At 53.5% G+C, this 15,850-nt stretch overlaps 1 protein-coding gene across 5 annotated transcripts in view; it reads right to left on the reverse strand.

Moving 5' to 3' along the window:
- Window positions 1-3,173: 3,173 nt before the first annotated feature.
- PTPRS (protein tyrosine phosphatase receptor type S) overlaps window positions 3,174-15,850 on the reverse strand; it is a 110,873-nt gene continuing 98,196 nt past the window's right edge. For 3 of the 5 annotated variants that reach the window (XM_055428983.2, XM_088838907.1, XM_088838904.1), the window contains 13 exons: window positions 15,524-15,571; window positions 14,344-14,441; window positions 14,140-14,263; window positions 13,410-13,585; window positions 13,212-13,331; window positions 10,505-10,659; window positions 10,116-10,401; window positions 9,699-9,877; window positions 8,676-8,802; window positions 8,444-8,569; window positions 5,770-5,924; window positions 5,452-5,587; window positions 3,174-4,447 (listed from right to left, as the gene is read on the reverse strand). In XM_055428983.2, the coding sequence (XP_055284958.1) occupies window positions 4,379-4,447; window positions 5,452-5,587; window positions 5,770-5,924; window positions 8,444-8,569; window positions 8,676-8,802; window positions 9,699-9,877; window positions 10,116-10,401; window positions 10,505-10,659; window positions 13,212-13,331; window positions 13,410-13,585; window positions 14,140-14,263; window positions 14,344-14,441; window positions 15,524-15,571 (1,799 nt within the window). In that variant the 3' untranslated portion in view covers window positions 3,174-4,378. The remainder of the gene's footprint in view (window positions 4,448-5,451; window positions 5,588-5,769; window positions 5,925-8,443; window positions 8,570-8,675; window positions 8,803-9,698; window positions 9,878-10,115; window positions 10,402-10,504; window positions 10,660-13,211; window positions 13,332-13,409; window positions 13,586-14,139; window positions 14,264-14,343; window positions 14,442-15,523; window positions 15,572-15,850) is intronic. The other 2 variants (XM_088838908.1, XM_088838906.1) reach the window with 1 other exon arrangement.

Below are 15,850 nucleotides of genomic sequence, written 5' to 3' on the forward strand. Positions count from 1 at the left end.
GTGCAAGTATCTTTTGGAATCATAGCTTCGTTTGGGTATATGCCCTGAAGTGGGATTACTGGATCATCTGGAAACTCTAGTTTTCAAAGAAACCTCTCCACTGTTCTCCATAGTGGCTGCAGCAGCTTACACTCCCACCAACAGTGTAGGAGGGTTTCTTTCTCTCCATCTTCACACCCACTTCCTGTTGGTGGATATTTAAGTCAATGCCAATCTTTTATAAAATAAAGTTTCCAGGTTTTGTTATTTTTTGTTTATAATAAAAATATTATACAGTGAACATTTTTTCAGTTTTTACAAATAATTCTACGACAAACCTCTGCATGTCTCCTTGGGCACATCTGCTCAAGACAAGTCTCTGTAAGATGTGTTAAGACTGGAATTATTGAGTCAAGGTATCTTGATTTAGTGTCTTCAATTTATTAGACACTGTAGATTTGCTCTCTGAGGTAGCAACTTATTCTCACTTCTATTTGAGTGGATTTTCTAATGTTAAAGCATCCTTGCATTCCATAAATCCTTCCTGTTGAGTCATAACATCCTATTCTTCTAATGAGATGCTAGATTTGCATTGAACTTCCCTGGTAGCTCAGTGGTAAAGAATTCACCCGTGATGCAGGAGACACAGGTTCAATCCCTAGGTCAGGAAGATCCCCCTGCAAGAGGGCAATGGCAACCCACTCCAGTATTCTTGTCTGGAGAATCCCAAGGACAGAGGAGCCTGGCGGGCTACAGTCCATAGGGTCGCAAAAGAAATCAGACATGACTGGACAACTAAATAACAACAAGATTTGCATTGCTAGTATTTTCTTAGCCTTTTTGAATCTAGGCACATGAGCAAGAAGTACTTCCCCCCTGCCCTCCTTGAGTTGTCCTATATACTTTGAGTACTATCTCTTTCTTCCCTCTGCAAGCTGACAGAGCTTATAAAAGATGCCAATTATCTTTCTCTTGAAGATTTGGCAAAACTCACTTGAAAAACCATCTGAGAAAGTGCCTTGTATGGGGGATAGATCTTTGACCATCGTTTCAGTGTTTTTGAACATTATTCACTTTTTAATGACTTGGTTTGGTTTTGCTTTCTTACATTCCCCCCCCCCATATTTTATCATTTGAAACAGTTAGTGGTGTGCTCAAGTCGTGTCTGACTCTTTGCGACCCCATGAACTGTAGCCCGCCAGGCTCCTCTGTCCATGGGATTCCCCAGGCAAGAATACTGGAGTGGGTTGCCATTTCCTTCTCCAGGGGCTCTTCCTGACCCAGGGGTTGAACCCTCATCTCTCGCATCCTCTGCATTGACAGGTGGGTTCTTTTACCACTGCTCCATCTGCGAAGTCCAGCATTTAGTGGTACGAAGTTATATATGTGCGGTATACGCTCCGCCTTTAAGATAACTTCTTTGAGCGCTGTTAGTTCCTCTGTCATCCGTGATGTTATCTGTGCTGTCTTTGTGCCAAAGGTTTTCTTCTTTTATAGGTGTTTAAAAAAAATCCAGATTTTTTTTTTTATTATTTTGTTGTTACTGCTGTAGTTTACCATTTGACTAACACCTGATTGCCCTAAAGATGTTTCCCCTCGATGCTCCTTGGATCTGTTTGTCCTTTTGTGGGTGCCTGAGTTGAAAGCTTTAGTTTGTTTTCAGTTATTTTTCTCATAAATTCATATAAGTCTACATATACCCTTGAGTACTTTCTTTGGCTACTTATTTCACTTATAATGAGTGTTCTCCCTCCCTCCATAAATGCACTTAGACTTTGAATTTACCTCTGAGTACATTTTTGGTTGCATTCCAAAGGCTTTCATTGCAGTGGTCTTATCATTCATTTCTAAATACTTTATAGTTCATGTGTGATTTATCTCTAAGTCATTTGTTTGAACCTTTCCACCTATTGTGGATTTGAAAAGTTAGATATCATCACTGATTTATAATTTTATTACTGGTGGCTAGGGAGTAAAGTCTGAACATTGAGCTTTTCTCTCTGGTCTAATTTGTGGTCCTTTTTTGGTGATGAGCTCTGAGTGTTTAGACAGAATGTACATTTTTCATTGCTGGGTATAAAGCCTTGCATATATCTATTGGCTGAAGCTTGCTACTGCATTGTGCATCTCAAGATCCTTCTTGTCAGCTTGGTCTTTCCATTCCTGAATTAGGTTTAGCATCCAGCATCACTGTAGTTCTGTTCACGGGTGTTTTAGCTTTAAATGTTTCAAAGTGATGTTATTAGGGACAAAGTTTGTGTTCGGGGTATTTACACTTTCTGGAGCACTGGCATGGGTTTCCCTGGTGGCTCAGCCTTTTCAGGGGAGGCTAAGTATTGCAAAATCTACTGCTGTGGTCAAGATCAGGTTATCCAACATTGGTTTCTTGAAATTTATGAAGATATCCACTGCTGGGTTTTTTTTTAAAGTAAGTGCTGATTTTTATAAATGTTCCATGTGTGTTTGAGAATTTTAAGGATGGGGGATTTAGGGTTTGGTAAATCTATTTGACTAAGTGTATCCATGATGGTGATCATGTCATTGACTTACATACTTACTGATATTGGATCTGATGGCTTCTAAAAGTGGTGACCCCACTCTTTCCTGGGCTGGGCCCCTGCCCTCAGACCCTCTTCTCATCCCTGGAGCATCTCTGTGAGAACAGGGGGATCTTTCACCCACTTCTGGGTCTCAAGCCAGATGTTGGAGAAAGGAAGGGTGCAGACGCAGAACGGCTCACCCTCCGCCCCCACAGGGTCTGACTGCGGCTGAGAGCAGCGCCCGCTCATGAGGTGGCCTACAGCGTGGGCAGGAATAGCACTCCCAACCCAGTTCTTCCCGCCATGGACTCGGCTCTATTGCCGACCCTTGTGACCCTTCTGGGGGCCGTGGATGAGACGGACTCGGGTATGAATCCCAGCTCCACTTCAAACCGCTGTGTGACTTTTCGTTGGTGCCTGCCCCCTCTCAACCTCAGTTTCCTCATCTATAAATTGGGTTGATTCCCCTCAGTGGGCTGGCCCATGGTAGATACTCAGAGATGGTCATGATTATCAACATGAGTAACCATTATCAATGGGGCAGCCCCTGCAGGGAGCTTGGATTCTGTGTTCAAGTTCTCCAGGCTCCCGGCTTCCCCAGGGAGACTGGATGGACAGGGGGTGGGGTGACAAAGACTCCACCAACGGCCGGGGTCAGACGATCTTCCTTTAATACAAAGTCGATATATCTACATACACAGAGGTGGGAAAACCACCCAGCTGCTTCCATTTGAATAAACAGTGTTGAAAGCAACAGCAGCTCTGCTCTTGTACAAAGAGAAAAACTCGCTTGCTCAGGGGTGGGGGTGGGGCCCCGATTGGGGCAGCTCATGGCCTCTCTCTCCCCCCCGAGAAGTAGGAACCTCCCACTGTGTTCAGTCCTTCTCCTCGAGGTGGGAGATGGCGAGGGGTGCTCGGGCTGCTGGGGGCGGGGGTCACTGCGACCTCCTCCGTGGTAGTGCCCACCCTGTGGGCTCGACAACCGACGCTGGTGGGCCCGAGTCCCCCCACTGCCCCACCCTCACCCTCCTTGATATGTCTTGAGAATTTAATTAAAAAAGGAAAAGCAAAAAATTAAAAAGAAAAAAAAAAATCAGGAGGCAAAGGCCCTATTTTTGACCGAGGCACACCTTCGGAGTAGGTAAAGGGAAAAAAAAAAGCAAGCCAGGGGTCAGCCTGAGCCCGCGCAGGCCCATGAACACGACCGGCACGCGAGAACGTGTTACGGTGAAAAAAACAGACTGTCTGTGAACAGAATAGGAATAAGCCAAGGTTTTCTTTTTAAATCCGTTGACTGTTAAGTCTTTTTTGTTTCCCCCCTATTTGTTTCTTCTTTAAAAAAAAAAAATGAAAAAAATACACTATTTAAAAAAAAAAAAAAAAAGACGAAATGTCACCGGATACAGTTACACTGAGTCTTGAAAGAAAGCTGACTCCTGTCTCCACCCCACTCCTGCCCCCCCAGCCCGGTGGCCCCCAGGCTGCGGGGCAGGAAGGCTGCCCGGTGGGGAGGGCCAGGGGCCAAGTTCCCAGCCCCTGCCCACCTCTGGTTCTTGGGAACAGCCCTGGTTTGTTCACCTTCCCCCCGCCCCCCAACCCGGAACCTCTCCTTGTGGAATCTCGTTTTAGAAGGGAATGAGGACTGTGCCAAGTATTGAAGGCGGCGGCCCGGCCCAGGGAAGGGGCTGAGGCCGTGCAGGGGGCTTGAGGGGCTGCATCATCATCCCCGGAGACCCCTCGGCTGTGGAAACGTTGTTGCCGCCTCCTGCCCTGGCTGTCGGAGGGGGTCCAGGCCTCGGGGGGCCCACCCGGCACGGGAGGCAAAGGGGCCGGTGGAGTTGGGCCAGGCCAACCTGGCTCTAGGTTGCATAGTGGTCAAAGCTCCCGAGGTACTCCAGCGCCGCCTGGTAGCAGAACTGGTATTCATCCTGTGTAGTGAGGGGGTGAGGGGAGCGGGGAAGGCTCCGGTCAGCACCTCTGCAGCTGCCCAGGGCTCCCCATCACACTGCAGAGCAGCTGTGCCCTCGATCCTGTACCTATGCTGGGCTCTCCCCGTCCTCAGCTGGCCCGCAGGGTCCTATCCTACTTGTCTTTTAGGATGCAGTCACTTGGCCATCCCTGCCCCTTGTGACACTCCCCTGGGGGCTGCGAGGTTGCCACTCCAGCTCTGACTGCCTGAGATGGGGGAGCTTATGGATGCATTTAACCTAGCTTCTGGATCTGGTGGTTTCTAAAAGCAGTGACCCCACTCTTTCCTGGGCTGGGCCCCTGCCCTCAGACCCTCTTCTCATCCCTGGAGCATTTCTGTGAGAACAGGGGGGATCTTTCACCCACTGCTGGGTCTCAAGCCAGATGCAGAACGGACCCAGTAAATGGGTGCACACAGACCAGCTCCCCCTCCACCCGCCGGGGGTCTGACTCTGGCTTAGAGTACGGTCTGCTCATGAGGTGGCTGAGAGCATGGGGGAATACAGTGCTCCCAACCCAGTTGTTCCCTCCACGGACTCAGCTCCACTGTGGACCCTTCTGAGGGTCGAGGATGAGACTGACTGGGGTACGAATCCCAGCTCCACTTCAAACCGCTATATGACTTGGAGACACTGTGTGGTCAAAGCAAAGGTGCCCACTGTCCACATGATGGTGGGCCTCTGGGCCTGGCTTCAGGGCCCATGACCCCTGCCAGGGTCCTGGCTGAGCTGGCCCTCACTGAGACCCTGGGGGGCTCGTTCATTCCGAGCGACGCTTCTCAGCTCTGGCCTTCGGCTTACTCTTGGGTCAGCCCAAAGCAGGAGGGGCTGAGGACCTTTTACCCTCGACAACCCCGGGAGTGGGGGGTGGCCGTGCCCACTGCACAGAGGTGAGAACACAGGCTGGTGGCGGCATCAGCATGAGGCCGAGCTGACCTCCCTCTCCCCCAGCTCCCCCGCCTCACCTCCATCTGCACCATGGCTGGCCTCTGGGTCCGCAGCATCTTCACTGTCTGGAAGATGTCCACCACACCCTCGTACCGCATCCGCTCCAGAACGATGCTGAGCGTGATGAAGACGCCCGTCCTGCCCACGCCGGCGCTGTCAGGGCGAGTGTGCAGGTAAGCTCAGGGGGTGGGCGTGTGGGGGAGCCTGGCTCAGCTGCCCAATTCCCATCCTGCCTGCTCTGAAGCCCCCTGCCCCCGGGGATGGGGAAAGAGGCCCAGAGGGAGTGCCCGAGGCTGTGCTCGTAAAGACTCAGCTTCCCGCCACGGGCAGCTCACCTGCAGTGGACAGAGATGGGGCCATCCTGGCCAAACTGTTCCTTGGTCTTGTGCACTTGGCCGATGAAGTCAATGAAGCCCTCCCCCGACTTTGGCACGCCCTGCTCCGGCCAGTCTGTGAACTGGAACTGCCGGACAGTCCGGGACTGGCCGTCCTGGAGCGGAGCGAGAGAGCGAGCCGGGCCCGTTACCAAGGTCAGCGCAGTCACCCTCGCCAACCACAAGCTGCACCGACGCCACTCTCCATCCTCCCTCACCCTCCGCGTCCCACACCGTCTTTCGTTGAGATGCTCCAATTTCGTCTTTGCCACCCAAGGCTGCCAGTCCATCCTCCTCACCATTTAACGTCATCATCCAGCAGCACCATCTCACGTGGCAATCGTTCGCCCCCATCCCCCAAAGGCTGCTCTCTGCACAGCTGCAAACCCATCCAGCACGGCCAGAGTGACACCACCACCTCTGTGGTGTGTTATCCTCCATTCTGCACCGTCCCACGGGGCAGCCAACACCTGCCCTTCCTGACCCACTCTCCATCTCCCTGGCAACCTCCTCTCTCATCATCTTAGAGTAAAAGAGCACCGTCCCTATGCCGTCACCTTCCAGCAGCACCACCTTCCACCATGGACATCATCTTCGGCCACTCACCAGCCCTATAGTCTCCTATCCCTCACCACTCAAGGGCGCCATCTTCCACCAGCCACCACTGGAAATTCATCCTCTTCTACCTGTGTACCTGATACCTTTGCCTCCTAACTTTCATCATCCACTTACGGCAGTTCACAATCCTTGAACGTCTGGTGATGCCCCCTCCCATTAACTCTCCCCATCTCTACCGCTCAACCATCCATCTCTCCAATCCTTATCCCCATGACACAACCATCCATCTGTACAGTCTAAATCTCAACCACTCACCTCTCCAATCCTCATCCCCAACATTCAACCATCGTCTCTATAATCCTCATTCCCACCACTCAACCGTTCATCTCTCTAATCCTCAGCCCCAACAATCACCCTCCATCCCTCCTACCCTCATTCCCACCATTAAACCACCCATCTCTCTAATGCTATCGCCACTACTCAACCTCTTCGATCTTAATCCCCAATGCTCAACCATCTATTTCTCCAATCCTCATCCGCAAAACAACCTTCCATCTACCCAGTACTCATCCCCACCACTCAACCACCTATCTGTCCATTCATCACCACCACTCATCTATCCATCTCTCCAATCCTCATCCCCAGCAGTAAACCACTCACCTCTCCAATCCTCACCCCACCACTCAACCATCCATCTGTCTACTCCTTACTCCCACCACTCAACTATCCATCTCTCTTTCCAATCGTCATCCCCACCACTCAACCACCTATCTCGCCAGTACTCGCTTCCCACTACCAAGCAGTGCCACCCATCATCATGGCTCTCTTCCGCCTTTCATTTATCATGACCCAGTGGTACCACTCTCCACAATTCATCCTTAGCAACCCATCATCCTTCCCCCTCCAAGGACCATTAGACACTCCACTGTGTCAGGACCACTGCCATTCTCCACCCTCCCTCCCTCATCATTGACCTTTTCCCATTCACAGTCTCTACATTAAATGTTGCAGTCCAGTGATGCCATGTGATTTGGATGGTCTCCATCCTCCACCAGCTAATATTTTCTTTCTCCAATCCCACCTTCCTCTTTCTTGGACCATTAACAATACTGCCTGTCACTGAATGTTCATCAGTCTTTTTACTCTTCAAGTCATTTCCTCTCCATTTTATTCCATCTGCCACTGGCCAAACATCTGCCCTTTCCAAGCTCACCTTTCTCCATCCCCTGCTGGTAACACATCGCGCTTCACCAAGCCACGGTTCCATGCTCTACTGCTTCTCCATCCTCTTCTATCCGGACAGTCTAGTCTCCAATCCCACCTTCCCTTCACCTAAGACCATCCCGCTCACCACCCTCTGTCACCCAACTGAGTCTCCAGTCACCCGTTCAACCAATCCAATGGTGCCATCCTGAACTACCCACGCACGATGACCAGCAGTGCTTTGTCCGTCAGGGTTCACTATCCACTGGTAACATCTGGACTGACATTCCCACACCCCATCATTCTGCCCATGGAGTCTCCAATTCCAGCACTAACTTCTATCCTCTGTCACCTAACAGTCTTCATCAGACCCCATCTATAATACCTGCCCTCTCCTATCACCCAGCACCACCGCCTCCACTGGGCCTTCTCCAGCCAACACCGTCTGCTCTCTCCATTCTCCTCTCTCTCCACACAATGATTCCAGTTCCCTGCACCTGCCTCCCTCCCACTGTCTACCACTCTTTTCCCATCTACAGCGGCCACTACTCGACACCATCAACCCATCACCCTTCCCCCAGCCTGCCTTCAGCCCTCTAACGCTGCTTCCCAGCCAATGCTCCACTTACTCCCTTTACACGGTCGCCTTGGACTATGTCCCCCAGTGAGTCGTGTGACATGTGCTCTGATGGGGACACCACGGGGTCATGACCTCTCTTCCACCTACTTGGTGGTGGGAGTGATTATCCAGCTGGCCCACTCACTCCTCTTCCACCAACCCCTGGGCCTTTGCTTCCACTCCTCAACTAGGAAAGCCATCTCCAGACCAGCAGGGGAACGGTGAGCTGCCTGGAGGGTCTGTCCCCGTACTTACCCGGGCGTCTGTGACCTTGAACTCCCGCAGGATGTACTGAGGCATGTTGTATTCCGCCATAGGATCCACCACGAAGTACTGGTAGCGGGCGGAGCGCTCGGCCGGCCAGTACTGGTGACACTTCTCCTGTTGGGGAGGTGGGTGCTGCGTCAGTCCTGCCCCCACCCATCCCCACCTCCATGGCCCCCGGCCCCTCCCTACCCCGCCCTGCCCTGTATGGTCCCCAGCTCACCCGGCCCATCTCCCTCAGCTTGGTCAGCATCACCACGATGGTCGAGTTGTTCTCCCAGAGCATGCGCCAGAAGTCCTCCGTGGTTTCCGCCAGCGGGCCCTGTGTGGCAATGTAGGCCTTCTGCTGCCTGTGAGCGGGGAGGTGAGGCGGTGGCAGCGGTGAGTCTAGGGCCCCAGGGAGACCCAGGCCCAAGCATCATCTCCCTCCCTATCTGGTTCAACTCCCCAAAGAATCCTGTTCTGCACCTGGAGAAACCACCAGCCTCGGAATCACTCCAGCTTCTCGAGGAAGCTGTGGGACTGTCTGCAGGCATCTCTGCTTTCAATTTCCGCCCCCTCCAGGGGCATTAAGTTAAATTCATTGTCTGTCAGGCCAGGTTCCCCTGCAGGGCTACGTTTAGCTGCCCACTCCCAGAACACCCTCCTTTGCTCAGGGCTTCTCAACCTCGGCACTACTGACGTTCGGGACTGGATGACTGCGATGGGCCCCTGTTCTGTACCCAGTGGGGTGTCCAGGAGCATCCCCGGCCTCTGCCCACTAGAAAGTGTTAGTCGCTCAGTCGTGTCGCTTTGTGACCCCATGCACTGTGGCCCATCAGGTGCCTCTGTTCATGGGGATTCCCAGACAGGAATACTGGAGTGGATTGCCGTCTCCTCCTCTAGGGGATCTTCCTGATCCAGGGATTGAACCTGAGTCTTCTGCATTGCAGGCAGATTCATTACCATCTGAGCCACCAGGGAAGCCCTAGATACCAATAGTAACCCTCCTCTCTCAACTCCCATTTTAACCATCAAAAACATCCCCAGATACTATCAAGTTTCCCCTGGGGGGCATCATCCCCAGATTGATGCTTTCCTCTGAGAGAGATGGACAGATGTAATTGTGTTCCAGCCAGTAGTCATCGGTTAAATGCATATCTAAGGAGTCCCCCCACCTCAGCTATGACTGCTTGGGGCTGCCAGGGTCTGTCAAGCTCTCTCCCTGCAGGACTGGAGCCCCGTTAGCATCCAGGGCCAGGTTTACCTGTAACCGTCAATGAAGCTGGCATTAATGTAGTCGGAGCCCTCCACGCCCCGGATGGGCTGTAGGCAGACCCGGGTGCTCTCGTAGGGCATGATGTTAACCAGGCGGTTCTTGAACTTGTTACAAGGCAGATTGGCACTGATGAAGCGGGATGTGTGGGCTTTGGAGTTGGCCAGCCGCTGTGGAGGCGAGGGGACGACATCAGGACAGCCGCCATCTGGGGACCCAATTTCCCTGGGTGGGGCAGGCTGTGTGTTTTCAGCCAGAGGGCTAGTGGGGCCATGGCGGGCAGGGGAACACCAGCCCTTCTACCTCTAGTCCCCTTAATGGGGGGGGAGGGAAAGAACTCTGGTCTCCCCCTCAGCCCTCTCTCCCCCACCCAAGCACAGCATCCTCTACACCTTCCTCCCCACCCACCTTGAACTCGAGTTCCATGCCAGTGACGTGCTCGCCTGGCTCCACCTGCGTCAGCTTCTGGATGTAGGCGTAGAGGCTGCGGGCAGGCACTTCCGTATTGCCGCAGCCCACGGCCTCCAGCAGGGCCTCGTGGATGAAGCTGTACTGGTCCTCCGTCTGCACCATGTAGTTGCGCTGGGACCTCATGAGCGTCACATGGCCGTACACGTCCACCGTCTTCTCCGGCTTGATCCGCTCCAGCATGGCATCAATGACGATAAAGCAGCCTGTGCGGCCCACACCCGCACTGTGGAGATGGAGGGGGCCGTCAGGGGGCACCCGAGGGCCAGGGGAGAATGGGGGACAGGGCGCAGAAGGGGGCTGGGAGTGAAGGGGCGGGGGCCGGGTACCTGCAGTGGACCACGATGGGGCCCGCGTCCGGTGGGTTGCAAGTCTTCACTCTCCGCAGGAAAGCCAGGAATGGCGTTGGGTACTCGGGCACCCCGTGGTCCGGCCATGCCGTGAACTGGAACTGCCGGACCTCCCGTTTCTCACTGGAGCCATTCTGGGGGTGCCAGGGACACTGTTGGTCAGTGCAGCCCACCACCCATATGCTGGAGGCCCAGGTTCACGCCTCCAGACCACCATGTCCCTGAGCGCCTGATTTGGGTGCCCAGCTGTTCTGGGGTGTGGGGGTGTCTCCACCTCAGAGTGTCCCCAGCATCTTTGTGCACTGCTCCCCATTTCTCCCTAAACCTGCTCCCCCATCTCAGCTGATGGTGGCGCCGTCCTTCCACGCACTCTGGCCAAAATGTAGGAAGAGTTGCTCTTGACTCCCTTCCCCTGCCTGTTCACATGCAGCCTCAGTCAGCACAGCTTTCAAAGTCTATCCCAAGCCCACCCACTTCTCACTCCTCACTCGCCCCCGCCATGGTGATCACCTTAGTCCAGCTCACCGTCATCCATCCAGACCAGAGCAGTCACCTGTTCCCCCTGGGTATCCCCTCAGTCTGTTCCCTCCACAGCGGCCAGAGGGCGCTGGTGGGCACCTGAGTCAGGTCCCGCCGATCCTCTGTCCACAGCCCTCCCTGGGCTAAAAGCCATAGTTGCCCCTACCCGTGCAACCCACAAGGTTCTGCACCTCCTCCCATCCCCTCCCTGCCCTCACCTCCTCCCTCACTCTGCTCCAGCCACACAGGACTCCCCACTATTCCCAAAACACCCAGGGCCTTTGCATGGGCCGTACCCTCTGCCCGGAATGCTGCCCCCATATCTCTGCAAACTCCCTTCCTCGCCAACTCCAGGTCCTCCACGACATCCTCTATTCTTCCCTGTTTTACTTTTCTCTTACAGGAAAGATTTCTGGTTGCTTTTCATATTTGTTGTCCACATATTGTCCACTAGACTGTAAGCCCCACAAGAGCAGTACCTGACACACAGTGTCTGCTTAATGTGTGAACCAACTGAAAACCTTTACTCACTCTTGTCTTTCTACTCAGGTTTCTGGCACCTGTGCCAGGTAATGCTCTATGTAAGGGCACCTGGCTGGCTGCCAGGGAAACACAGTGGTGCCAGAGCATCTCTCTCTCCCTACAAGACAATAAAAAGTGTTCCCAGTCTTCCAAGGCACTAGAAATAAAAATAAACAAATGGCACCCTAATGAAACTTACAAGCCTTTGCATAGCAAAGGAAACCATAAACACAACAAAAAGACAGCCTACAGTAAGGGAGAAAATACTGGTCAACCGTGCAACTGAGGGGCTTAATCTCCAAAACAGAAAAAGAAATCACACAGCTCAACAAAAAACAAACAACGTAACTGAATAATGGCCAGAAGATGTAGCCATTTCTCCACAGAAATACATCAAACACTCTACAAATCCCAAGGGACGGAGAGGATGCAGAGAGAAGGGAGCCCCCCAACACCGGCAGCAGGAATATTAATTGGTGCAGCCACCGTGGAGAACAGTATGGAGGTGCTTCAAAAAACTAAAAACAGAACTACGTATGATCCAACAATCCCACTCCTTGCCACATATCTGGAAACAAAACTCCAACAAGATACAGGCACCCCTATGTCCACAAAAGCACTATTTACAACAGCCAGGACACGGAAACAATCTGTCTGTTGACGGATGAATGGATAAAGATGTAGTTCATATATACAACGTACTACTCAGCCCCAAACAAGAATGATACAATGCCTTTTGAAGCAATATGGGTAGGCCTAGAGATCATCACACTAAATGAAAAAAGTCTAAGAATCATACCATATCACACGATAAAAAGTCACTGTGTCATACGATAACACTTGCTATCACATATATGATAACACTTATCATATGATAATAAATGCAGAATCTAAAACATGGCACAAATGAACTAGGCAGAGCTGGAGTGGGAAACAGGGGTTAGCAGCTGTAAGCTATTATATATACAGAATGGATAAACAACAGGGTCCTACTGTACAGCACAGAGAACTACATTCAATATCCTGTGATAAACTATAATGCAAAAGAATATTTAAAAAATTATGTATTCATATGACTGAATCACCTTACTGTACAGCAGAAGTTAACACAACATTGTAAATCAACTATATGTCAATAAAAATAAAAATATTCAAAGTGCCCCCCAGACATTGCCAAATGTCCCCTGAATGGCAAAATGCTGCAACTGAGTAAGACACACGGAATCCTGTGATGGACAGCAGCCATCAGTTAAATATATATGTGAAGATTCCCTCTACCTCAGCCCCGACTGCCCGATCTGTCCTCCATCTAAGACTGGAGGCCCCTTGACTGCATGGCCAAGACCCTGCCATAAACCCAGGCTGGGTGAGGGAAGGGGTCAAGACTGATCTCGGGGTGGGGTATGGCGATTGCCAGTGAGGGGAGCAGAGGTTCATTGCCAAGTTGGATTCTGCTGGTTTGTCCTGCTATGGCTGGAGACAAGAGCTGTTCCCCTGAGTCTCACTGTCCCCATCCATAAAACGACCACTTGAGAAAGCGCCCAGCCTGGGTCAATGTGGGGAGTTCTCAGGGCAGAAGCTCATTTTCCTTCTCTGCCCACCATCGCCCCCTCCCACAGCCCCGCAGTCCCAGTCTGGGCCCTACCTTATGTAGGGAGAATGTCCTCACGCAGAACGTGGCCAGCTCGATGGTGTCCAGGAGCGTGACCTGGATGAAGCCGTAGGTCTCCGTGCCCCTGTTGGGCCAGTACTGGTCGCATTTGACCTGCACCAGGTGAGAGAACATAGGTGAGTGGGGGCCGGGGCCAGCTCAGGGCTGGGGCCCACAGGGCCCAGGCCTCACCCGCGATTTCTCCTCCAGCCGTGTCATCATGACAATGGTGGCCGAGCGCTGCTCCCACACCATACGCCAGAAGTCGCCGAAGGTCTCTGGCAGTGGCCCTTGCGTGGCGATGTATGCGTTCTGCCGCCGGTAGCCATCCACGTAGTTGGCATTGATATAATCGCTGCCCACGATGCCTAAGCCGCGGGTAGGGAAGAAACTAGAGATCAGTGGGGGTGCTCTATCCGAGGCTGGCTCCACCTGGGAAGCCCTCTGAGACTGCCCCAGTTTATCCCCAAGGAAATCATGGCACATATACTCCATGGTTTCTCTGCCTCTACATTCCTGCCGTTTGGAGACAGACTGTTCTATGTTGGGAGCTGTCCTTTGCATTGCAAGCTACTGAGTGGCATCCCTGGACTCCACCCTCAAGATGCCAACAGCACCCCACCCCAAGCTGTGACAAACTGCCAAATGTCCTGTGTGGTGAAGCTGCCCTGATAAGAGCTACAGATGTAAAGGATGGATGGAAATCTGTAGTGGATAGCAGCCATCAGTTAAATACAGATGCAAAACTTCTCAATGGCTCCTGGGTAGGGTTGGACCAGGCCTCAGTTTCCCTACTTATCTCCTAGCTAGTCCTCTCTGGCCTGGCCCCCCTGGCCAAGAGGAGACATGGTGTCTACGTGTTCTCCATGGAATGAGGACAGGCCAGAGTTGTTGGGGAGGAGCCTGGGACCCCGCACGCTACCTTCGATGGGCTGAAGGATGACGCGGGAGTGATCGTAGGCAATGACGTTGGCATAGCGGTTCTTGGGCTTGTTCACTTCCAGGTTGGAGTGCTCCCACGTGAACTGCTGGCCCGGGTCGATGGACTGTGGGAAGCGGGAGGCAGCAGATGTCAGGGTGGGCGTCTGTGGGCTCCAGGAGGGTGGGAGGTGGGGGACTGGCTCACCTCATACTCCTGGGAGAGCTTGAGGCTGTCGTTGGCTTTGAGTCGTTCTGTGTGCTCCGCCATGTCCCCGATGGGGATGGGCGGGTGGCTGAGCATGCCTGCAGGGAGAGCAGACCCGCCCATGTGGCCAGTCACTCGGGGGGGGGGGGTGGCCAGGCCAGGGAGGGGTGGGGGCAGGGGTGCTCTACGGAGTGAGTCTGCGATGGACGAGCTGCGGGTTAGAGGGGGTGGCGGGGAAGAGGAAGGTTTAGGGTGGGCCCCATGGGGGCGAGGAACCCAGGCCTGGAGGAGGAGCACTAGGTGGAGTCTCCCCCACCCTCCCCAGGCCCCCCCGACAACCAGCTGGGGACGCAGGTGCTGGGGGAGGGTTGCCCCGCAGGACTTCAAGCTCCTAGTGCCTTGTGGCAAGAAGCAGGCAGGTGACACAGAGATGAAGAAGCAGATGTGGCTGGCTAAACCTTCTGGAATATCATCCCCCTGGTGAGGGTGGGAGGCCCGCACCCCTGTCTGCCCCCTTGGGGATCGGAGGGACCAAAAAGTCCTCCGCCAGGTGGAGCTGAGGGGCCCAGGAGGGGAGACACGGGGTGCGTGTGTGTAGGATGATGGGGTGGGCGTGGGTGTTTCTTCCCCATCTCTAGGCCTGCCAGACTCTTCTCTCCTGGGGGCCCAGCAGCCATGCACGCGCACACACACACTCACTCAGCAGCTACGGGAAGGGAGACTGACAGCTGGGTGCCAGCACCCAAGCACCGGTGGTAATCTATAGGGATTTGCCAAGTTGACTGCTGAAGGGCTGTTGTCCCGAGCCCGTGTGTGCTGCTCGCCATCCCTGGGTGCTGCCCCAGGGCCCACGTCTAAGAGGCCTGAGGCCGGTGTCTATTGGACTCGTGGGTCCCCCTGCCTCTCGCATGTATTTTGACACATACCTGTGCCCTACATCCCTGCTCCCAGCCCCGTTCTCTCTCCTCCTGCCTCTCTCTCTCTCACACACACACACACACACACACACACGCGCAGTCACAACCTGCCACCTTAGGGCCCAGGGGACCAGACCCCTGCCCCCTTCGAGAAGCCAGCGCAGGACAGGTGGGCGGAGAGAGAGGAAGCCGGATGGAGAAACCAAGGATGAAAACAAACAGGAGCGAAAGGAAGCCAAGAACAGAGAGACACCGGAACTAACTTTCAAAGTGAAACCCCGGCTCCCTGAGGGGGCTGCTGAGGCCTGAATCTGCAGAAACAGCAAACAATAAATAAATGAAAACACGCGGGGGAGGGGGCCCACCTCCCCCCACCCCTCGCTGGGTGCGCGCACAGTGGTCGACGGACAGATAGATGCAGAGCGACTTCAACAAGTGAGGGACACACGGCTGCCAGGGCCCCAACCAGAGAACCCACGACGGTGGCTGGGCGTCACTTCAACTGGACACTGGCGAGTCCTGATTTCCAGCTATGACTTTGGAAAGCTCTCAAAGCTTTTAGGTTCCTCTGTCAACCTGTTGTCCCCGCA

The sequence above is a fragment of the Moschus berezovskii genome, chromosome 8, assembly GCF_049115385.1.
Source record: "Moschus berezovskii isolate FMDL1 chromosome 8, NW_MosBer_1.0, whole genome shotgun sequence".
Taxonomy (NCBI): domain Eukaryota; kingdom Metazoa; phylum Chordata; class Mammalia; order Artiodactyla; family Moschidae; genus Moschus; species Moschus berezovskii.